The sequence below is a fragment of the Anthonomus grandis genome, chromosome 6 (genome assembly GCF_022605725.1).
Source record: "Anthonomus grandis grandis chromosome 6, icAntGran1.3, whole genome shotgun sequence".
NCBI lineage: Eukaryota > Metazoa > Arthropoda > Insecta > Coleoptera > Curculionidae > Anthonomus > Anthonomus grandis.
This window is the reverse complement of record NC_065551.1, coordinates 7,415,447-7,439,937: the sequence shown is the minus strand read 5'-3', so window position 1 is coordinate 7,439,937 and position 24,491 is coordinate 7,415,447. Positions and strand designations below refer to the sequence as shown.

General features: G+C 32.1%; 3 protein-coding genes across 5 annotated transcripts in view; 2 read left to right on the top strand and 1 right to left on the bottom strand.

Moving 5' to 3' along the window:
• Positions 1 to 1,341: 1,341 nt before the first annotated feature.
• Positions 1,342 to 24,491, bottom strand: part of LOC126737752 (SET and MYND domain-containing protein 4) — a 58,041-nt gene continuing 34,891 nt past the window's right edge. For all 3 annotated transcript variants that reach the window (XM_050442775.1, XM_050442776.1, XM_050442774.1), the window contains exons 2-8: positions 17,465 to 17,669; positions 17,200 to 17,365; positions 2,841 to 3,126; positions 2,425 to 2,698; positions 2,172 to 2,370; positions 1,939 to 2,126; positions 1,342 to 1,880 (exon numbers count right to left, since the gene is read on the bottom strand). In XM_050442775.1, the coding sequence (XP_050298732.1) occupies positions 1,553 to 1,880; positions 1,939 to 2,126; positions 2,172 to 2,370; positions 2,425 to 2,698; positions 2,841 to 3,126; positions 17,200 to 17,365; positions 17,465 to 17,669 (1,646 nt within the window). In that variant the 3' untranslated portion in view covers positions 1,342 to 1,552. The remainder of the gene's footprint in view (positions 1,881 to 1,938; positions 2,127 to 2,171; positions 2,371 to 2,424; positions 2,699 to 2,840; positions 3,127 to 17,199; positions 17,366 to 17,464; positions 17,670 to 24,491) is intronic.
• Positions 19,090 to 24,491, top strand: part of LOC126737768 (protein OSCP1) — a 41,279-nt gene continuing 35,877 nt past the window's right edge. The window contains exon 1 of the mRNA XM_050442816.1: positions 19,090 to 19,215. Within this exon, the coding sequence (XP_050298773.1) occupies positions 19,203 to 19,215 (13 nt within the window). The 5' untranslated portion in view covers positions 19,090 to 19,202. The remainder of the gene's footprint in view (positions 19,216 to 24,491) is intronic.
• On the top strand, positions 19,390 to 23,500 carry LOC126737769 (uncharacterized). The gene is made up of 2 exons (XM_050442818.1): positions 19,390 to 21,030; positions 22,799 to 23,500. The coding sequence occupies exon 1, from the start codon at positions 19,390 to 19,392 to the stop codon at positions 20,347 to 20,349; it is 960 nt and encodes a 319-aa protein (XP_050298775.1). The 3' UTR covers positions 20,350 to 21,030; positions 22,799 to 23,500.

The window sequence follows — 24,491 nt, the reverse complement described above, 5'->3', positions numbered from 1 at the left end:
GGGCTGACTCATCTTGCTGCTGTCGATCCATAGAGTAAGCGTGGCAGTGCATTGTTGAAGGCTCCTTCAATGTCTAAGAAGGCCGCCACTTCTCCTTCCTTTTGTTTCAGCGAGCTACTGAAGTTCGTTACAAGATTGTTGAGAGCTGAGTCTGTATTTAGCTGTCTGGTAAGCGTATTGATATTAAGCGAGGGTTTCTCCAGCGCCACATCTCTGATGTGTCAATCAATGATCTTCTCCAGGGTCTTCAATAGAAAGGATGTCAGGCTTATTGAATATGCCTCGGCAATTGGTCGCCCGCCTTTCGGTATGTATGTTACGTTTCCAGCACGTTGGAATGGGTCCCCATGCTAGGCTACTTCTAGGTAGTACTAACAGGTGGGGTAGAAGTAAGTCCATCCCAACTTGAAGAAGTGCTGGATAAATTCCTTCCCCCCCGGGTGATTTAAAAAACTAAATTGATTTAATGGCACTTTTAACTGCGAAACAGGCGAACTAGGCGAAATTATGTTTCTGGTAAAAAGCCAGTTTTAAAGTTATAAAGCAATTCGGACCCGGAGAAGTATGTTTGTGCTAGGACTTCAAGCGTCTCTCGTCTGTTTTGTGTGAAAGTGCCATTGGGGCATTTTATCAACCCCAGCTCCTGTTCACGTTCCCTTGAGAGCACTTTGTAGATCCTTGCACTGCCAGGTGTTTCATTGACGTCCTCGCAGAACCTTCTCCGTGAAGCTTTACGTATAGCCTTATTGTAGGCGGTTAAAGCCCTACGATACGGCTCCCAGTTCTTACTGGTTTTGGCACGGTTGAAGAGTTTGCGTACTTCAGACCACATTTTGTTAAGCTTGTTGTTTCACCAAGGTGTGCTGCGATTGTCCCACTTCACCTTCAGTGGACAGTTTTCATAATATGCTATTACAATAGCTTCAGACACTTTATCAGCCATGTAATTTAGCTGATCATGATTCTTTATAGTTTTGTCACAGGATAGTGAGTTCCTCTGCAGGGTCGATTTATATCCGGCCCAGTCAGTATTTCTCACGTTCCTGTACTCAACTATTCGTCTGTTATCGATAACAACGAATTTAAACCCGTCATACAACTGCAGGTTTAAATCCTAAATCTAATTCAGACTCAAAAACACAGTATTCCAGATTAAAATGCAATAGAGACGTGGGAAAAGCCTTAGAAAGGGGAAAATAAATATGGAAATAATAATTTTCACAGTCGCGAAAACATCCAATAGACAATCAAATTGCTTCTACCGTGATCTTGTTCAGCAGAACCTATGTTGGCCGAACTATTATTTCCGGTGCCTGAAATATACATGAAGTAACGACATCATTTTGACGAAATTCTATATTTGAGAATTCACGCAGGAACTAAATTTATAGTGGCTGTTCTTTACATTTCTGTACATTTTTGTAAATGTTTAACATATTTCTTCAGAAAATAGTGGAAAACCTTAATGTTCATGATCACATTAAGGCATAAAAGATATATCATTTTTATAATACAGGTATTATACAGGTATAGCTATCAAAAATACTTTTAGTTATATAGGAGTGTTTATCGTTTTAAAAATAAAATAGCTTTGTTTTAAACATTCTTGCATTTCCGCTAAATTTTTGTTAGGTTTCGTATTCTCCACTAATTTGATGGCCCGAATTGTTTTTTGAAATATTTTCTTCGCCTTTTCCAGATCTCCCTCTTCTAGGGAGTGTAAATCTTTTTGGGATATAAGCAACTCGCGTCTTTTAATTTCTTTCAAATTGTCATAAAGCGGGTAGTCATTTGTGCAAGCGATACATGAACATTTGAATAAATACTGTTTTTGAAGTTTAGCCTGGCGATCGGACTTTGGCATCACAGCATAGTGATATCTAAAAAATAGTTTAAAATTCCTTAGTTACTTAATAAAAATACATTATGGAGACTTACCCATAGTTATCAAAACATTGGTCTCCTTTTTTAATGGTTTCCAGTGCAATAAGAACAGTGGTGGAGCCATAACTGTATCTAACCACATTAGGGCAGCAAGAATGGTTAAACATGCTTAAAAATGAATAGGCACCACTTCCAATCTCATATCCTTCCATAGATTTATCAGAGGATGGGTGTTCTAAAATCTAAAGAAAATGTTTATGATGTCAAATAATTTTTCAAGAACTTACTTCATGAAAGTTACATGGTCCTGTCTGCATATGATGAAGTAACAAATTTTTAAAAACATCTTCTGAAAGATCAGTTTTAAAGAAACAGGTATGAGATCTTAGCAAATGAAAAAAGGCAGCAGCATAAACAGCGCGGTTAAAAAGATCAGAAACAGACCGTTTGCTCGTATTGGCTACCAAATTATGTATTTCGTTATATCTAAAACAGAAACGAGTAGAAAAAAATAATTAAAACTCCAAACATGCCACAAACCTATCACTTCTGTATATACCTTCCTTGTCTGGCACAAGATTACTGATTTTATCATATTCGCTTCTTGCCACTATAGTGATCCTTAAATGAACTAGTCTCCACATAAGTTCCATATGTTGAATTGTTAATAAAATTTTACATTCAAACTGGTGGTAAGATTCGTATGAGAATAACTTGCAACTCTCGCTGCAGAACATCGCTTCTGTACACATTTCACAAGGAATTAAAGTATAACAGAGTTTAAGGCAGTGGTGACAATGTGTGAGAAATTGGGCTAAAAAAGGTTTTTATTTATATTTTAAAGAGGATTTGCTATAGATATTCTAGCAAAAGTGCTAAATATAGGGCTTCGCAAGTCTTTAAAAGGAATTAAAAAGCCAACAAACTTTCTTTTTGTCAAAAAAATATGGTTATACCTATCAAGGTCTGACAAAAAGGATCCTCTACAGCTATAATTTCGCCAGGTTCAATATCCTTCGAAGCTATGATATGGCGACCCAACTCTTTGGAATCTTCTATCTGAATGCTGTCCATAGCACTCTGAATTAACGTATTTTGCCTCTTCTTTGGTATACTTGGAACGGGAGTTAAAAATTCAACTTTTTTCTGACTTGGCAATAATTCAGTTGCTTTTGCTTGTCTTGCTAAAAGTTTGGACATTAACCTCTCCGGATAGTCATTTTTTAATGTTAAATTGATGTCCTAGAAATCATTATGAGAATAAATATAGGATGGCCATATGCTTTTATAAAATTTTAATTGTAGTAAATAAGAGTTTAAATGAATAGGGCGTTACCAAAGATTAAAGTAAACGATTGTTTAATTGGAGGTTGAAATAACTGACTAATTATAGTAAAAATAGAACATTTAGATAGAGAACATATAGGATAGGATATTTTTTATGGCTTAATTATTATTAAAAGAACAGTTGCTTTTTTATTAGAAATGCCCATATATCTTAATTCGCTTATTTTTTATTAAAATGTCCATTCTTTATTGTATTTAAGCTGAAAAATTCGGTGGTAGAAATATAGAAAATGACTCTTTACACAAATATTGATACACTAGCTATATTATTCCAGAACAGATCTTGGACGAATTTACATTCACAAAATTTAAATGATTAACGTTAACTAGAGTCCATGTAAAATATCTCGAGCTCTACTATTGAATCTACGAGATTAATGAAAGTCAACATAAACAGGTTGACAAAAAACTGTATTAAACAAAAATAAGCTAACGGGTGACATTGAAGAGTAACAAACTAAATTTTAGATACGATATGATGGGGTGGTTGGTTCTACGGGAACTGAATGGGTCTATTGATTGATTGATAAGAAATTTAAAATATTTTGTAAGGTCGGTAATCGTTCTTACTTATAGTATATTATATTGTAGAATTAATATTCTAAATAATTATTTTAAATTTCTACCGATCTGCCGCCAATATACCAGCTGTTCTCCGTCATTTGGAAATCATCTCGGTGGCGCAACGTGCGACATCTCGGGAGACACGTGGAAGGTTAACGAATCTTCTGGGACAATGGTCTAGACTCTAGTTAATGTATAATAAACAATTCTTTAGTGATTCTATACAAAAATTAGAGTCTATGGACCATATATCTGAATCCGATGAGGACGATGAGGACTCAGAATAAATATTTTGTGACCATAATGAAACTCAAAAGATGGATGTTTCGAGCAGTGATAGTGATAGTAAAAATAGTAGTGATAAAAAACTAGACAGTTACCATTTATGTAACAAAAATGGAGAAAAAAGAAAAAAATACTTCTATGGGAAAAATAGATTCAAATGGAGTACAAATGAACCCACAAGAAATGTACGTACTTTAGCGCATAATATTGTACGTTTACCAGCGGTACGTGTTGTTGTAGGTGATAACACTAATCCAAAGGCATTTTTCAGTCAATTGTTTCCTGCCCAGATGTTTGAACTGATTTTAAAGTGGACAAACAAAAAATTAGTTTCCATGCGAACAAAATATAAACGGCAAAATAAACCAGAGCTTGTAGACATTGGTATAAGGGAATTAGAGGGGCTTTTGGGTTTATTGTTATATACTGCGATTTTCAAATCCAGCGATGAAGACGTTAGCAGTATTTTTGCTGACTGATGGTACAGGCAGGGATGTCTTTCGAGCAGTAATGTCTAAAGAGCGTTTTCTCATACTATTAACAGCTTTACGATTCGACGATTCAGATGACAGGGAAGAACGAAAGAAGGAAAATCCAGTAGCTGCTATAAGTGAATTATTTGACTTATTCATTGAAAATGCCAGAAACTCCTATACGATAGGTGCGAATGCTTGCATAGATAAAATGTTGGTGGGATTTCGAGGCAGATGTAGATTCAAGATCAGAAAAGTATGGCATAAAAATAATGGCACTAACAGATGCAAGAACCCAATATTTATACAACGCCTATATTTATGCAAGCAAATATAGTGACGGTCGTGGATTGACGAATGAAGTGAAAAAACTTTGTAAACCAACTCAGTCAGTCATAAGGCTCGCCAAATGTGTGTACAATTCCAATAGGAATATAACTGCTGACAACTGGTTTTCGTCTGTAGAACTTGCCGAACACCTATTTGCAAATAAATTGACATTTGTGGGGACCCTTAGAAAAAATAAAAAGGAGATTCCTCCTGAACTTCTTCCTAGAAAAGATTGCAAGTAAGGTGATAGGCTTTACGGATTTACAAAAAATATGACTATCGTTTTACATACTCCTAAAAAAAATAAAGCAGTTATAATTTTATCAACTATGCACCATTGTGAAGCAACTGATAAAGCAACAGGAAAGACTGAAATAAATGCCTTTTATAACTGTACGAAAGGAGTTGATGCCATGGATGAGAAATGTGCTAAATATACGTGTAGTCGCCGAACTCGACGATGGCCATTGGCAATTTTTTATAAAATTGTCGATATTTGCAATGTAAACTTTTTTATAATGTATGCTTCCTTTCTTAATAATGATATGTCCCGTTTCACTTTCATTAAAACCTTAGCATCTCAGTTGATTCAGAATCATATGAGAGATCGATTAGAAAATTCATATGTTAACAGAGATATAAAAGGTCTAATTCGTCGAATTTTGAGTATGCCGGAGCCTCCAGCTCAGGAAGAACGTCTACAAACCAGGAAATACTGCTATATGTGTCCTTTCCGATTGAGAAGAAAGACTGCATACACCTGTATAACATGCAAAAATCCCATATGCCTTCAGTGTTCACGTAAATGTTGCATACACTGTTGTCATGGTCCAGAAGACGTCTAAAACATTAGCGTTACTGTTTCATTTGCACATTTTTTTGTCCTTCAACTTTAGATTTTTTTTTATTATTTTTAGCTTTACTTTAGTTTCATGTTATCAATGTTTTCAAAACAGTTTACTCGACGGTTTACGATACGGTTTAATGGACATATTCTATGAATAAGGACCCTTAAGTTGTATTATGTTTTGGAAATTGAAAATTTTATATCTTAACTTTTTTTGTTAGTTTTTCGTAAATAATATACAAATATGTATTTTCAATAAACGTGTGGTAAACGTATTTGATGTAATAATGTATAAATATGACATTCAGGCTTTTGTTATAGTTTTTATTTATATATATATTGACAGGAGTCTACGAGACTCCCTATCAGTATTACTGTTCGAAAAACAAGTGGGGGTACTTAAGAGTTAAGTTTGTTTATAAGTGGGTGATTCTACCAATGATAGGAATTAAACGCAAATATTTGGTGAAAACATATTTTTTTATATATTTTGTATGAATAGTATGTAAAGATCAACAAAACAGCATAAATACCCTATCTTGTAAGCGGCCAGATACAAATAAAGTTTATTTTTTATTTTTTACTTAACAAAATATTATTATTTTTATTTATTAGGTATACCTATAATTAATTAGAATAAAAAAACATATTTCTTAAAGTGCTTGGAAATTATTTATTTCTCTCTATTTAACAAAATTTTAAATTAAAAACTAAAAAAGAAATTGGTTCCTATTTTAAAGTTTAAAAAATAAATGCTTTTTACGCATTATAATACAAAAATAGAACATTTCAAAGAAAAAAATTATATCTTAAAAAAAAAAAATTGGTCAAAATTACATTTTGAACAGATAAATAAGTTAGGATCTAGTTTTATACAGTTTATTTGTGCCCATTGAGTACATTTTAGGCATTTGACCCAATCTTGGCCAGTGGTGTCATATTGATACAAAGCACCACAAATAACACATGAACAATTTTTATCAGACTCTTTTTCTACTTTTTAATTTTTCTTTATTTTACTTTTTTTGGGTCTTACTTTTGAATTTTTCTTTTGATTTTCTTTTTCTTTTGTTTGGTTATTTTTAGACTCATCTTCTTGCTCCTTTTTATTTTGATGAAATTCCGGATTTTTTTTGCATTTTTGATTTTTAAATTTTTTTACGTCTTCTGGAAAAAGTTCTTTGGGGTCTATATCAATAATGGAAATATTAAGTAAGCCGTCAGGATCATCTATGTTAAAGGTCAAATCAGTTGTATTATTTAAAGTGACATCATTGTTAGATGAGTCGGATTCACCAACAACATCATTTACGTTTACTTTTTCTGCTGAGGAATACTTTATCGCCCCCAATCGGAAATGATTACATGTATTTTTACAAAAGCAGCTGAGAGATTTCATTATAAGTTTCTGCATCATAAATGCACATCCTTGTACTTGATGAATTTGCAACGTACCCTTAAATGGAATAAGATTTTTGAGAAAATTTGGCTGGTCTTTGGAAATAAGGCATTCCATTTCTTCAATGTCTTGATTAGTAATTAAAAACAGGGTAATGTTTAAGCAACGATCTTGAATTGCATTACAAAACTGGGATAAATTAGTTATATCACCTCCTAATGCCACAACTTGATCTGCTGTCCGTTTACATGTAGCACCCACTCCAACGGGCGCACCCTTGCCATGGCCAGCTTCGTGGTAGTTCCAAGTCCAGTTGGTAAAAAAATTTGCACTTAAATCTGGTAACCTGCAGGCCAATACGTAAAACATGAGCTTATAACGGTATTGGGTTACCGGACCATCACTGACAAAGTGGTCGTTTTCAGTTTCTGCTGGTAATCCAGCCAATATTGGTTTTAGGTGAGCCCATATAGCAGGAACGTTATGGGATAGATTACTGGACACTGTGCAATAAGACCTTGTTGAACTTTTTAAGTACACCACGACATCATGAAGTGAGATTTGTAGACGGGACCCTCCAAAATGAAAAGACTGCACCTCTTCACTGTATTTTGTTCAATAGTTTTCAGCAAAGTCCATATGAATGACCGCATCTTTTTTAGTTAGCGTTTTTCAGTTTTTTTTAAAAATTGGTATTGATGCACAATATTTCTTTCATGAATAAATCTTTTATCCAGGCTGTTTTTAAATTTTGTAACTAATTCCCCAAGAAAAGCTTCATAAGTTGATTTTTTTGTTTTAATAACTGGACGGTTTTTCTTGGTTTTCGGATCAATTATATTTTCACGAGTTGTATTCCATTCTTAATATTTTACAAGAACTGATTCATCAATTGGTTCACAGAAAGGGAGAGATATCAAGTTGCAGTTTTCACATGATCGTTCCAGACATCGTTCAATATAACGGTCACAGCAGAGTGTAATCAGCAAATTTTGATAAGTTGGCACCTTAAGAACTTTGACTTTATTTAACGCTGTCACAAGTTACTGTATGTTGCTGTGCATCGTACATATATATGTATCCCTATCTGCAACTTTTGGAGCAACTATCCAAAAGGGTGTTAGCCTGGCAAACATTGAATAACTGATTTTTGCCTTACCAGTTTTTAAAAATTAATTGTGCAAATTTCGAAGAGTATCAAGTCTATATCTCTTTTGTTTCCTAACCTTATTTCTCTTGATATATTCCTTTTTCCCTGCACTTAATCTGCTGTATTTATCATCTTCTAAGAATGTATGAACTAACTTCATAAGGAAGCCGTCGTTGAGTTGTATTTTTAATTTTTGTTTTTTCTTGGTCCGCATTCCATATTTTTTTATAGGTTATAATTCTTTGGTTTGTTTTCCAAATTTTTCTTTTCTTTACCACAGAGCCTAAAAGCAATTTATTGATGGTCTTCTTTTCTTGTGTAGTCTTAAGGTTGCTGAGGTTAACTGAAATTTGTTGTTCAAGAATATCTCCAAATAACGCCTTTTTAACAGCTTCGTCTCGGGTGGAAGGGTTGTCCGCCATTCTGTACATTTGTGATGTGGGAGATAACTTTGTTTTAAGCTTTTCTTTTTGTTTGAGAAATTTGCTAACTCTTTTTTGATACTTACGAACAGGTTTAAGTCTTAGAATTTTCTCATCTTTTTCTTTACTTTCTTTACTGCGTTTTCTTCTTTGGATAATGGATCTTTGTCTAGCCGCATTTAATCTAGGCGAGTCCTTAACCGCTTGATCTTGGCCCGTATTAATTTGTAAGATTGGTGAATTACAAATCAATGCTTCATCACATAAGCTTACGGGTGTATTTGCTCTGATGAATTCCCAGCCTCTTTTTTAAGTGCACTTTTGTTCTTGTAATATTTACTAGATCTTGCCCGCCACGACTTTCTGCATTGCCGCTTTTCACGCTCAGTCATTTCAGAGATGGTTTTTCGTACCCCAGTAGCTTTTTCTTTTAAATACTTTTGTCTATCTTTTTCTTTATAAGCAGCTAGTTTTTCTGGATCATTTTTAATTCTAGCATAGCGCTTTCGTTCATTTTGTCTTTTTCTTTCTAATATTTCTTCCCTAGTTAAGGTTTTCTGTTTGATTCTTGGCATTTTTAATTCTGCAAGAGAATATTATTATTACCAATAAATACTTTTAAAAAAAGTTAAGTGGCAAATATATCCAAATGTAGTATAAATACATAAAAGTATAAATACTAGGAATATATTTTCTATAATTTTTACATTAATTATTATAGATATTCTATATTTTTATCACTTCCCTGTCTCTAAAACGGGAGGGAAGTGATATTTACCAGTTATTTTTAAAATACACCACATACATGTAAACTTTATCGATAACTCTTATGATTAACAAGCGCATGCAATACAGCTTAAGGAATTAATATCATTAAGCCGGTAATAAAATAAAACTTACCCTATTTTAATCGGCGACAGATAAATGAGAATTTGTTTGGTATCAATACGTCTGCATTCACCAAGATGTTTTCACACACTGACAGTTGCACGATGTGAACAAAAGAACTTCAATAATAGATTAGGCCTAGTTCATACTTGCATTTTAAATTACGGTAACGCCGTTAAATATTTTATTTCGGTGAAAATTTTATCTAGTTTAGGGTGACAGGGAAGTGATACATATTTTGTGTCGCCTTCGTTTACAGTATAATAAATTTAGATATAAAAAATTATGTACGGTCATAGTACCATACAATGATAGTCAAAGTACAGATTATTTATATAATAGTAAATATATTAGCTGTAATATAGTTTTAATCATTTTATATCAATGTACGTACGTCTAGATTTACAGACAGTCGCCCCACAGGTAAGTGATAATTTTAACTATTTGTTTATAGGTTTCTACTAGAAATATTTTTTAAACTCAGATAATTTTCAATGCCCAGAGAAAAGATAATAAGATAAATATATTTAGTTTCAAAAATAATTTTAATACCTTTTGTTTAGGGATTAATTAGCGAATCTTTATAAAATTCCGTGAATAATAGAATCACCCAAGTACACAACTTGTCTGAGTCCGACTCAAAAGGTACTTTCCTGGAGCTCAACTATTTTAAGACAAAAATTAATATTAATTTCTGTTTAAACTGTTCTTTAAATAAGGGTAAAATGTTTTGAATTTATTCTGTTTTAAAAGATTTTTTAAAAGTTTTTATCGAGTGGCGATATCGGGTTAAATCTTGGACCGATAGGTATACAATTTATTTTTTGGAGTGTTACGCTAATTAAATGAACAAGTTACAAAAAGAGTGAAATTATGATTATATTTAAACAATTGTTTCTCGTAGGTGAATACGAAACTTAAAAGTTACGAAATAAACTAAATTCTCAAATACGACATATTAATAATAATAATAATAATAATAATAATAATATATATTACATAATAAATTACACTAAATCATACCTAATCTTATTTGGTTTTACTTACTTCAATACGCATACATATGCATTCCCTCCTGAACAACACTTATAAAAGATGCCCTGACTGTTCGGTCAGTCATCTTGAATAAAGTTCCGGTTTTACCCGTTTTGCTCAAGAAAAATAAGACATCATAATGTAGGATAAAAAAGGACGATAATAATATCCTACCACTATTTAACTTATTATTAGATATACAGGGTGGTTCATAATTAGTGGGAGAAACTTGGAGGGGTTGTAGAGGTCGTCAAAATAAGCAAATTTGCGCTATGAACTTCTATCCGAAAATGATTAGATTTTGAGATACAGCGTGATGAAATTTGAAGAACAAATCTTATATTTAACATTAACAATGGCAAAATTTCACTTTCTAGTACCGAATTCTACATTAAAAGCAAGTACTTTTTTTTCCTTATAATAAATACCGAAAATATTATCAAAAGGATGAAACTAAAAATTTAAATTTTAGCGAGAAACAAATTTCGAATAATGGATGTAATGTTTTTATGCGAAAATGGTACGTCAGAAAAAACAAAGTCAGGAGACAAAATTTACTCTAAATTAACTGATGATTTACACGATATTTCTTATTTGAAGAAAAAACAGTGGTATACCATTTTTTTAAAGAGTTCACTAGGTTCTAGCCCACTGGCAAATTAAAAAATTAAACTATCTATTACGAAATAGAACTAGATGCATAGAAACTACCTACTAATTTTCAGAAAAATATGTACAGAGATGTCAAATTTATCGTGAAAAATAAAAGCTTTTTTCTTAAAATTGTATCACCCTCTATCTCAAAATCTAATGATTTTCGTAGATGGATTTATTGCGCAAACTTGCTTATCTTGAAGCCCTCTACAAGTACATTAAGTTTGTCCCAATAATTATGAAACACCCTGTATATACCTACTAAGTTAGACGCATAGTTTGAAAACTTACTCATATTATACAAAAAACACAACTCGAAAACTAGTTGTAATTTAAAATTTAAGCCAGTTTTAAAGTAAATTCAACATTCAACAACAGATCAAAAGTACCAATATAAGAAAAAAGTTTTACAAATTGTACATAAAAAAAATTGTAGATCCCACATTTCAAATTTGAAAGCTTAAAATCTAGTCCAAAACCTATTAAAAGACAAAAAAAACTCTATAAAGTAAATTAAAATTTCTTTTTTTTAGTTTTTTTGGATAAATTAGTCTATTTCTAGATGAATTGTCTCCCTGTTCTCTAAAACCCATTTATTAAGAGCTTTTTTGAAAGCGATATTGTTTTTTGAGCGATATTTAAGCTCTTACTTTTTCTGATCCGTCTTGGCAGAATATTAAAAAGTGTGGGTCCGCTATATCTATAATGTTTCCGTCCTATAGCTTCATATGCTTGATCTGTCGGGATTAAGTTATGTCTAGCTTTTGTATGTTGTGCATGTTCGATTATCTCGTATGTATTCTTATTTTTGAAAATCCATAAAAGCATTTTTTTAGCATAAAGTTAACGAGAATCACAGATATACGATTCTCTGTATAATAGTAACGTAGAACATTGAAATGGTTTGCCAAAAATTATTTTTAGATTTCTCTTTTGAATAATTTCAAATTTATGCAGCACTCACTGTTTTGGAACAACCACCACAATCGATATTTCCATAAGAGACTGGACAAGACCCAAATAAATACCTTTCAATGCCGAAATGCTTAGTACTTTTAAGTTTTTTAATTTTAAATGTTATACTCTTATCTTTTGTACCAAGTATTCAATATGATAGTTCCGCCTTAAGTTTTTATCTAAAGTTATTCCTAGATATTTGAAACGGTCTGTGGAAAATATATTTATGTTTTTATCATTATACTATAGTCTGGCAAATGTTGAGTATAGGATGAAAAGGGCATATATTTAGTTTTATCATAGTTCACTGGCAGTAAATTAATGGTGAACCAGCTAAATATATTTTTAATATCTCTCTGTACCTTTGATTTTAAGCGCCATAACAATTTGCTTCATGGAGAACAACGGTATCATCAGCAAAATTAATCATTGATTCCTTTAAGACTAATTTTAACAGGTCACTGACATGTAGAGAAAACAATAAGGGCCTCAATACGGTCCCTTGACGTATACCACAAGTAATTTCTTTCATACCACTAAAAGTTTTATTTATTTATACGTATTGTTCTCTCCCTGCTAAATAATTTTTAAATAGGGGATTTGTGCTGTACCCCGTATTCCAATATTACGTAACTTTTGCAATAAAAGTTGATGGTTGAGTGTGTCGAGATTTTTATATACCTTCTTCCGTTGTGGTTAACGTCGATATAGCATCCTTCATATTTAAACCTTCTGCAAACCCATATTGCTTGTTTGATAAAATATCATGTTTTTGATTCGTTCATGAGAAACGATAAAATTCGATTTTTAACTATTGTCTCAAATATTTTTGTAAAATTCAAAATCAGGCTAATAGTTCTGCAGTTTATCATTTTATTTTTCTCTCCTGTCTTAAATATGGGTTTTACCACGCAAACTTTAAGTCTAGCAGGGATATCTCATGTTTTCAAAATTTTATGAGATATAAATCTTAAAGGCTTGACGACGGAAGGTGAAATTTTCTCTATCAATTCGCTTTTGATATTATCCTTTTCAGGCGATTTATTGTTTTTTAATTATTTAATACACGATTCAATTTCACTTCTATGGACAGGATATGAGAATACTGATTGGGGTATTTCTGTTTTTGGAATTTTTTTAAAATTATTGGTATGTATGTTATTTGCTAAGGTGTTTCCCATGGTAACAAAAAACTTATTAAAAGCATTAACTATGTCTGGCTGTTTATGAAGCTTGTTATTTGATCTATCAACAATCGCATTCGTAAATATTTTTAGTTTGCTTTTTTTATTTGCAAATTTTCTTTGTTACTTGCCATAGTCCTTTAGAATTTCCATTATTAAGTTGTATTATCTTATTGTAGTCATTATTTTTCGTTTTATTATTGGTTTGTTTTGTCTTTAAGCAAATCTTGGTAAAGTATAAGTCTCGTTTCATAATTGATTCCAAGCTGTCATCCAATCTTTTCGTCTTTGATACTTTACTCTTTTAACTTCTGTACATGCCAGAATATGACTAGAGATTTTAGAGATCAATGTGTCAAAACAGTTTTCGGTAACCAATGGGACTCATGGAGTAGCACTTATGAGTGTAAAAATGTCTCTTCGGAGAATGTTATAATGTGTGTGGGGATGTTGGTCTCTGGAAAATCTCAAACGCATAGGCAAAGTTTACTGAATAAAATACAAGTTGCTTCACTCGGCGAAAAACCTTTTATATTTCGATCGCAAAGGCAGGCCGCCGAGCTACTCGCCGACGGGGAACTAGCAAAAAATGTAAAGGGGAATTATGGTAAAAAATACCTATTATTTTACGAGTTTCGTCTAATTCGAACTGTAGGGGAAGACGGAGCACGATTTTATAATAACTTTATTATCGTGCATAAAATTATTATTTAATGTACCTACCTGGGAAAAATATGTTAATTGATAATACTATAAATTATTTGTTTTTATAGCCACCAAACTAAATAAATTTTACATTATCAAAGTTTACGTAATTCAAGAACTAAATGGTTAAATTTTTTTTGTTAATAATTAGATACTTAGGTATCTTATTAAAGGTTGTTTTGGTACGACTGGTTTCATTATGATTTATTTTTAAATCAAAGTTAAAAGTTTGTGTGAAAAAATGCATATATTGCTGTTACTAAACGTAACAACTAAAGATAGACATAACTACTAAGTAATGACCTGTTTGAATTTTAAATGATTGATTACTACACTTTTTGACGTTTTTGTTATTTTGTCAGACTAATAATAGCATTACCAAAGACATTATAAGTAATAAACGTAATGTTTTATTCATACCCAGCCCAAAAACGTGCAATTTTATTGTTTTAAAATTAGTAGTGAGAGAGAAAAGGATGGAGAAAGTGTTGTTAGTACCCCTTGGCAACAATGCATATTTTCAATTAATTTTTGTTTGTTTGGTTTGTTGCCAGTGGGGTAGAGCTTATGCACTAGTGCAAATAATATTATAATAATAGACAAATTTGTAATGTTCATTTTCCCTCCTTTAAAAATCGGGTTAGGATTATGTACTATACAAATAATTTTTTATATCTATACGTGTTGTTTTCGTCGCTCTCGTGCAATTTTAAATAGAGGCGAAAAATGTCATTACATAATCAATTAACCTTAATATTTTTCATGTGACGACGCTGGTGGTAAACATACAAAAGTCTTTTGCTGTTTAAACGTAAACAAATAAACTTACCGATGAAACGTTAAATTTGGATCTTAATGCTCTACTCTCTTTACTACACAAGAATCGTGCTCCATGATCGTTTATTTTGGCATTAATTTTCTCCAAAAAAGTACGAAAACAACAAAAAAATTATAAAACACACTCTAAACACAAAATACGCCCTTAGACTCAATAATTTAAAGCGTAAAGCGTTTATTTGTTTTAAGTCCTTGGCAACATCGCTCGGGATTCATTCATTCATAATTTTTGACAGAACTCGAAAAATAGTAAAACGTGCGTAATACTGTAGCGCAACGCTGCCGAAGTGACGAAATTTTTTAATGCTCCAAGATATTTTTGTTTTGACTGCTGCTTTTATTAATATTTTTGCTTCTAAATTAAGTCGATTTTTCTATGAATTTTATTAATTTTCGATTAGTTTTTTTTCATTATAAGCTCAGTTATGTTTCCGACTCCAATAACCTTTAAAAGTTATTACATTTTTTAATACTTAAAAAGCGGATAAATAGCTCTGGCAAAAGTGCAATATTGTAAAAGAAGGACAAAAGATTGAGAGGAAAATATATTTTGCCATTTTAAAATGTGAGTAAGGTAGTATCTTAAGCTGGATTTATACAGACAAATAAAGTAAAATAAGAAATAAAATAAAAATAAAATAAGAGTTAAATGTACAAAAGTTCCATAACGCATTTATATAGCAAAATAATATAAGAATAAAATAAGAAGTTGACCAAAATCCAACTTTCATATTTTATTTTATGTGAAAACGAAACTGCGCACGTTATTTTGGTCACAACACACCCTCTCAACACACCCTCTCAATACAGAGAGGTACTATAACCTGGCATGTAATTGGTTACCCTTATTTCTTATTTGTTATTTTATTATATATATAAATATATATTTTATATATATATTTTCATTTTTCGGACATCTAAAAAACATAAACCACTTCCACGCTTTGTAAAACAACTGTCTACCGAACAATAAGTCGACATTTTAATATAATAGATTATAATAATTTGCCAGTCCACTGAGTCCACCCGGTACAACTAGTAATAAAACGCTCGCACATCAAAACGATTTAAACTCTACTCACTGTGTAACCCAACAGATTCGATTGTAGGAGCGTCGCCCGGCAAATGAAGTGAGGAGCAGTGAATAGGTAATTCGGCGCGTGGAGCCGAGTGAAGCAACTTCTATTTTATTCAGTAAACTTTGGCATAGGCGATGACAGATATTTATTAGAATTCTTGTAAGGGATATTTCTAATATGATCCTTTTTAGAAGTCAGTTCGACAATAATTTGACTCGAAAACAGTCGCGCAGCAGTGTCCACATTAACATAATTTCTAATGCTGCACATCAGGTATTGTTCTACCTGGACTGGAGAACAACTCTTTAACGAGGTCTACTGATGTCTATAATTTGAAGGATTTGTGTTATTGATAGTTTTATGGCATTGTGTACAGGTGCTATAAATCTGAAATGGCCTTGTGTAAACCTATTCTACTTTTATTGAACATTCACAATAACTAGGGTAAAATATTTGCTTACAGGGTACCTTTTACTTTTAAGGTAAGTATCGTATCATCTCATATCAATGATCTCGAATCCTGACGTAAGCACTCCATCTATCATTCTGTCTTCTTACACGTTCAAAACATACACGACAAGTTAATGTCAGTAAATTTACCATTTTGCCACTGTTTAAAATTTACTGTTATAATAAATCCTGACAAGATGTAAAATGTTGTACATTTATTAAAATCAAATAGAAATAACTTGGATAATCCATTATATTTTATTATCCAAGATAATTAATCTGATTGATGAATTGAATCTTCAAGTAGATCAATATTAACGTCCCCTAGAAACCATGAATAATCGTAATTCATGTTAGAAATTTTTTTGAGAGTTTGTGTCAATGATTGGTCCATAGAAGGTGGCCGGTAAATTGCAACAAGTTGAACTTTGGTGTTAAATTTCTCAAGTAAAGCGACAATAAATTTAAAATTTTTTTTTATATATTACTTGGGAAGTTTTTAGTAATAAGGTTTTAATAAATACTATTGTTCCGTTGTTCTGATTATATTTACTGTCATTGTAAATGCAAGTAAAACTGAGCACTTTCAAAGTCACAAGGGTCCGCAACATTTCTCCTCTCTGAGAAGACCGTACCATCTATGTCTAGTCAAGTATAATAATTACTATAACAGATCAATTTAAAAATAACATTATTAAAAAATACTTACGATAAGACATTCTTGATAAAGTCCATTTTCGAATAAAACAGCTGATCTGTTTGCATATGCGAGTGCTAAGTTTTGGCTACCTGATTTAGCGAAAGCCACGCTCTTAGTATAACACTCAAGCGCTTTTTTGGAATTTTTATTTTTAAACCATTCATTACCTTTTTGCCTAAAATATATATATTTTTCGAATAAGGACTGCACATAAGTAAGATATGATAAATAAGTCTAAGTACTAATGCATATGAAAAAACTAAAGTTCGCTTACCTAAACTCTTCACTTTTCTTATTATTCTTTTTGTCTATGGATAACTGAGGCAGAATTCTGTTCTCCTGCAATAAATCATAGGCAAAACTTACGCGTTTCTCGTTTGATTTTAAAAGGAAAAACGACTTTGAGATTGGGATTATTTGGTTTTTTTCCTGAAGATGTCGAAGCAATTCTTCACGTATATCTTCCCTGAGTTTATAATCTGTAAAAAAAAACTATATAATTAAGTACCCATAGAGCATTATAAGTTATGGTTTAAATATGAACGTTCTGACATTTTGGATATGGTTTTAACATTATAAAGTATATATCAAATGCAAACATCTCACTTATCCTTTTTTCAAAAAGAGTGTATATGGGGTGGTCATGATGGTCTTTCCAATAGTTGCTAAAAGAGGAAACGACGTCTAATTTTAGAAAACCATCAAAAGACGAAAAAAAATGGCTATAAAAAAGTATAATTTATTTTTGCTACGATAACATCACCAAATAACAAAAGTTTTTAATTTTTATTTTTTTTCAGGATTATTTTAAATTTTGAAACGGTATTTTATTAAGCATTAAATTATGCAGTTTTATCCCAATATAACCGACCTTATATCTTTTACGGTTTCCGAAATCTCAATGGTAACCCGCGAATTTATGACACCTTGCATATAGAAAGAATGGAAAAATAGTGAAATAAATAAAGAAATCAGTGAAATAATTTATTTTGACCGTTTTCGTTAGAATGGTAATTTTAGTCATTGTTCGGTTTTTGATGATTTTTTTTTTAATGGCCTTGTGTTGAGCACATTTAGCCACAAGTTCCAAGCGGAACAACGGTATTCATGTTGAATGATGGCTCTTATCTCATAGCCATCTATACACCTGTGTCTCAAACAAATTAGAAAAACTCATTGATTCACTTAATTATCTAAAAACTTATATCTAACTCTCTATAATATAGATATCTAATAAGATCTCATCCATTTTTCACAAAGAGACCGACGTATACAACAGACGAAAAACAATAAAAAACAATGAAAGTCACGGTCTCACAACATTTACTTAAAGCTACACGTGTTTCGCTCTATTCAGAGCATCATCAGGCCTAAAACAATAATAATTAGTATTGAAAGAAAAAAAGGGGACAATAAAAAGACTAAAACCTTAAAAAGCCACTAACGTTGGCAAAACAGTAAATAAACATACATTTAAGGTTAGGATGACTATACAGTTATTTAGAACCAAAAAAACAAAAAATAAAAAATTGTAAAATAATATTACACCTATTGGGAATCGAACCCGCGACAACAAGCTTACAAGCCAGAGACTATAACCTATGGACTACCGGAACACTGAGGAGAAGTTAAAAACATTTGTTGTTAAGCCAAGGCATTCTAACACAATATTAAACTTATTTCAGTTGGAAGATGAAATGCGTCTATTTCTCCCTATCCATACAAATTTGCCTCCTTCAATTCTTTCTTTTACAGACTTTTTAACATCGCCCTGTCAAAGGAAGCATTTGCTAAAGAGCTTAATATTATAAAACATATTGCTTTTAATAATGGATTCCCACTTTACTTAATTAACAAATTATACTTTAAGTTCTTAATAAGACATGGCAACGTTGTACTAGATTCGATAAGTTTGTTTATAAAGTGCTCTCGTTGAAATTTTGTAAATTAAGCCTTTAGTGTACTAAAAAACATCATTTTTCTGTTGAGAGCTGTCGAGTGCATCGAGTATTATGGATTTTGATGGTAAATAGTCCCTGAATACTATTTTTTTATTGTATTGTATTGCCGTTATTATAAGCCGTAATCCGCCAACCGGACTCTTAAACGATTAAGCTCCGTGCAGTAGTACGTGGTACTTGCTCACAAGCTCAAAGCGGGGTTGCCGTTGTCTGTTAATTTTCCCGCGACTGAATAAAGATGACGCTTCCAAGAAGTTGCCGCCATTGTGGGAAAGGAATAGGCAAGAAAATAAAATTGCAATGTGGCATATGTAAAGGTCTTTACCACTTAATATGTGGGAATGTATCGGAGGTTGAGGCACGAATTATGCAGGAGGATAGGACACCCTGGAACTGCAGTACTTGTGTTCGTAGATCATCGAGTCATTTTTCACAGCCAACTACTTTAATTCGAGACAAGGACGCGTCATTTATGGATCAAAACAGAAGGAGTTCGTCCCTCTTTGTTCCACAGTCTGAGACTCTTACATCGCGTGATACTGAATTAAAAGTTTTAATTCAGGAGCTACAGAGTAAGGTCAGAGAAATGAGAAAATCTATGGATTTTTTAAATGAGAAGTACGAGGATGAATTAAAACGCACCAAAGTTCTGTCGGAGATGGTTTCTGAGATCGCAAGAGATAACCAAGAATTAAAAAAGGAGGTACAAAAACTGAAATCAGCCATAAATATGAACGAGACTGCTAAAATAAAAAATAATGTTTGTGTTACTGGACTTCTAGCTTCTGTTAAAGTGGAAAATAAAGATACTTGTGTATTAAAATTGCTACATAGGGTGTGTCCAGACGTCAAAGAAAGTGATGTGGACAAGATGCAACACATACCGGTTAAAAATGGGGTTAAAACCATAATTACCTTGAAATCTGAGAATTTAAAGCAGCGCCTCCTACGATCCAGGGCCACCAAGGGGAAAATCACTGCAAGCAATTCAGGTATGGGAGATTCAGCAACACCGATTTATATAGAAGGGGAGCTCACAAAAGAAACTTATCTACTTCTTAAGAGGACCAAGCAGCATTTAAAGGACTCGTATAAATATATTTGGCACAGAAATGGCAACATTTTAGTTCGAAAAGCTGATGGTGAAAGGTACTTAGTAATTAGGAATGATATGGACTTAGATGAAATTACTGCTTAATACTTCTTGTTATCATATTTTGAGTATATACTTTTTTGTTTATTTATTTTTAATTTACCTATTATAAAATCATTTAAAGAATATGACGGACAAACTAAAAATAGGTCAAATTAATATTCGTTCCTTGTTGCCAAAGTTTATTAATTTTAAATCTTATGTATTAGATAATAATGTAGATATAGTAGGGTTATCTGAAACCTGGTTAACTAATTACACGACGGATGAGTTTCTTCGAATTCCAGGCTATAATTTAGTTAGGCAAGATCGCTCTACTGGTCGAGGAGGGGGGTAATGTTTTATGTAAAGAGTTTTATTAATTTTCAAATAATTAATTGTTTAACTGGGAATTATGCAGAACAATTATGGTTAAAAATCAAAATTGAAAACAAGATATTTATAGTAGGATGTTATTATAGGCCGCCCAATAGTAATATTAATAATTTTTATGATGAATTTGAGGTAAATGTTTCCACTTTACTAACAGAATGTGACCTTTTCTTGTGTATGGGCGACTTTAATGTAAATATGTCTAATCTGCAATCTAATGTTGTTGAACTCTTCTTATCCATTCTAGAGTCTTTAAGTTTAAAGCAAATGGTGGATGAACCTACTCATCAAGGACTCTCAGGTGAAACACTTTTGGATTTATTTATTTGCTCGCATGAAGAATTTATTAGTTCGGTAAATATAGATTTAAATTCTAACTTTTCAGATCACTATTTTCTAACATGTGACTTAATCTTAAAAGTAGCAAAGCCGGAGGCTTTTTTTCATACTTATAGAGATTTTAAAAATTTTAACAAGGAGGATTTCACTAGGCAACTAGAGACCATTCCATTTGATGTAATTTTTTATTTGACAAATTTAAACGCTAAGATCGATGCATTTACCAACTGTTTAATAGAACTTTTTGATATTTACGCTCCAAAAAGAACTGTACGCATTACTAAGAAAAAAATTCCTTGGATAACACCTAATTTAAAATATTTAATGTCACTTAGAAATAAAGCTCTAACTAAGTATAAGAGGAGTAAGTTGCGTGATGACTGGGAATCTTATAAAGAGTTAAGAAATTATGTAAGTGCAACTTTTAAGAGGGAACAGAGGGGGTATTTTGAAAATCAAATCAGAATTAACGGATCTAGAGAAAATTGGAAATTGATGCGTGACTTAGATATTTATGGGTCATCAAAAAATAGTGCGATTCCGGAGCGTTGGTCTGCAGAGGATATTAACAACTATTTTGTTAATATACCACAAGTTAATCCTGATGCGGATTTGTTAAATTTTTACCTTAATAATACATTATCAAAGGCCAATGTTTTTCATTTCAGATTAGCTACAGATCAAGAAGTTAAAGATGCTCTTTTTCAAATTAAATCAAAAGCCATTGGAGATGATGATATTGGTATTGATATGTTGCTACTTTGCTGTCCTATAATTCTCCCTGTAATAACACATTTAGTAAACTATAGTATAGAAAGATCATCTTTTCCTGATAAATGGAAATGCTCTTTGGTAACACCTCTTCCTAAAGTAAATAATCCTGTAGAATTGAAGGACTTACGCCCGGTTAGTATACTTCCTACTCTTTCTAAGGTCTTAGAAAGAATTCTTAATATCCAGATAAGGGAATATGTACAAAAATATAATTTACTACCGGAAGTACAGTCTGGATTTCGACCAGGATACAGTTGCTCGACGGCGCTTTTGAAGGTCACAGATGATATTATTCAAGCTATCGAAAATGACGAACTAACTGTCTTTATTCTTCTAGACTATTCAAAAGCGTTTGACAGGATAAATCACACTCTTCTTTTGGCAATTTTAAAATATCTGGGTTTTAATATACATTCATGCACCTTAATTGCTAGTTATTTGCAAGGTAGAAGTCAAAGGGTAAAATTGAATAGTAAATTGTCCAATGCAAAACAGCTTTTATTTGGTGTTCCACAGGGATCCATTTTGGGACCTCTTCTGTTTACATTGTATACTTCACAGATGGCCAAATACATTACATTTGCACTTCTTCATTTTTACGCAGATGATACACAAATGTATAAATCCTGTAAGTTACACCAATTGCTACAAACCATAAATCAATTAAATGAAGATTTAAGTACGCTTCTATCAATCTCACAGAAACATTGTTTAGAGCTCAATCCTTCTAAATCTCAAGTCTTACTTTTTGGTAGAAACAGGGCACAAAATTCACAATTACCTAATATTAAATTAACGTTAAATGACGAAAGTCTTATTGTCACCGATTTTGCTAAGAATTTGGGCCTAATTTTAGATAGCAGTTTAAGGTTCACTCAACACATTAATATGTGTATAAAGAAAGCCTTTATCAATTTAAAACTTATATTTAAGCAAAGACACTTATTAACAACTGCAATGAAAAGGATGCTCTGTGACTCTTTAGTGCTTTCTTATTTTAATTTTGCAGATGTAGTATATGGACCATGTTTGCTAGAAAGAGATAAATACCGTATCCAACTAATACAGAATCATTGCGTAAGGTTAATTGGGGGTCTGCGGGGCAGGGAACAGGGAGTATCGGCTAAATTAAGAGAGTTGAACTGGCTTAGAATGGATGAGAGGCGTATTTATCACTCAATAGTTTTAGTTTATAAAATAATAGCAAGGAAATGTCCAGAATATTTATACAAAAAAATTAAGTTTCGCACTGAAATACATAACTTAGATCTTCGCGACAAAGGCTCTATAACCATACCACGTCACTCCACGTCTATCTTTGAGAGATCTTTTATTTATAATATAGCGAAGCTTTACAACAGGATTCCAAATAATTTGAAACATTTGCCGGAAGTATCTTTTAAAAGAAAAATTAGGTCTTACATTAAATATTTGATGTAGTATATTATGATGTTTTATAGTGGCTAATCTGATTGCAATAATGTTTAGGGTGTAGTACTTATTGATATGAAATACTAAACTCACGAATTTACATATAACTTGCTTTTTTTATATAAATTATAGTACCTATGTAAATTGTTATGTAGTTAGTTTTAGCTTAAGGTATAGGGTTCAGTAGAGTAGCTATAAGCTAGACTGCGCCGTAATAGACCTTAGCAATAAGTTTATATCTTTGTATTATATGGGAAAATAAAAGTCATTATTATTATTATTATTATTATTAAATATAGGTTGACTTACAACCTTCTTCATGAGAAAGACGACAAAAAGTCCTTTAGATCTTTGTCCTTTTTCGGCTCAATTTCATTAAATTTAGCTAAATTTTTTAAGACCTCTAATATCAAAATCGCTTTCAAAACCGCGAATAATTTAAAAAAACAGTTAGTGAGCGTGATAGACAAGGCAAATGTCTTTTCGAAATCAGGGGTTTACTCTTTGAAATGTGGGGATTGTGACGCTGTATATATTGGCCAATCTGGAAGAAAAATTTCTACACGCGTTAAAGAACATGTAGCGTTGTTTGAGAAATTTAAAAATACAGACGTCCGTGATACAAAGTCAGCGTTTGCGAATCACCTGTTAGCTTCCACACATCACTTTTCTCCAGAGGTCGGAGCTGAAATACTTCATGAATGCCCTAAAGGGAAAAAGCTTGACCTTCTGGAGAGGATGGAAATTACTAAAGAAGAGTCCTGTTTTTGTCTGTGTTAACGACGTATTTAATTTTGAACCCAACCTTATTTTTAATAATCTTATTTAATCAATTTTATATTTACATAATCTCTTCCAACTGAAATAAGTTTAATATTGTGTTAGAATGCCTTGGCTTAACAACAAATGTTTTTAACTTCTCCTCAGTGTTCCGGTAGTCCATAGGTTATAGTCTCTGGCTTGTAAGCTTGTTGTCGCGGGTTCGATTCCCAATAGGTGTGATATTATTTTACAATTTCTTATTTTTTGTTTTTTTGGTTCTAAATAACTGTATAGTCATCCTAACCTTAAATGTATGTTTATGTACTGTTTTGCCAACGTTAGTGGCTTTTTAAGGCTTTAGTCTTTTTAATGTCCCCTTTTTTCCTTTCAATACTAATTATTATTGTTTTAGGCCTGATGATGCTCTGAATAGAGCGAAACACGTGTAGCTTTAAGTAAATGTTGTGAGACCGTGACTTTGTGTTTTTCATTGTTTTTCGTCTGTTATA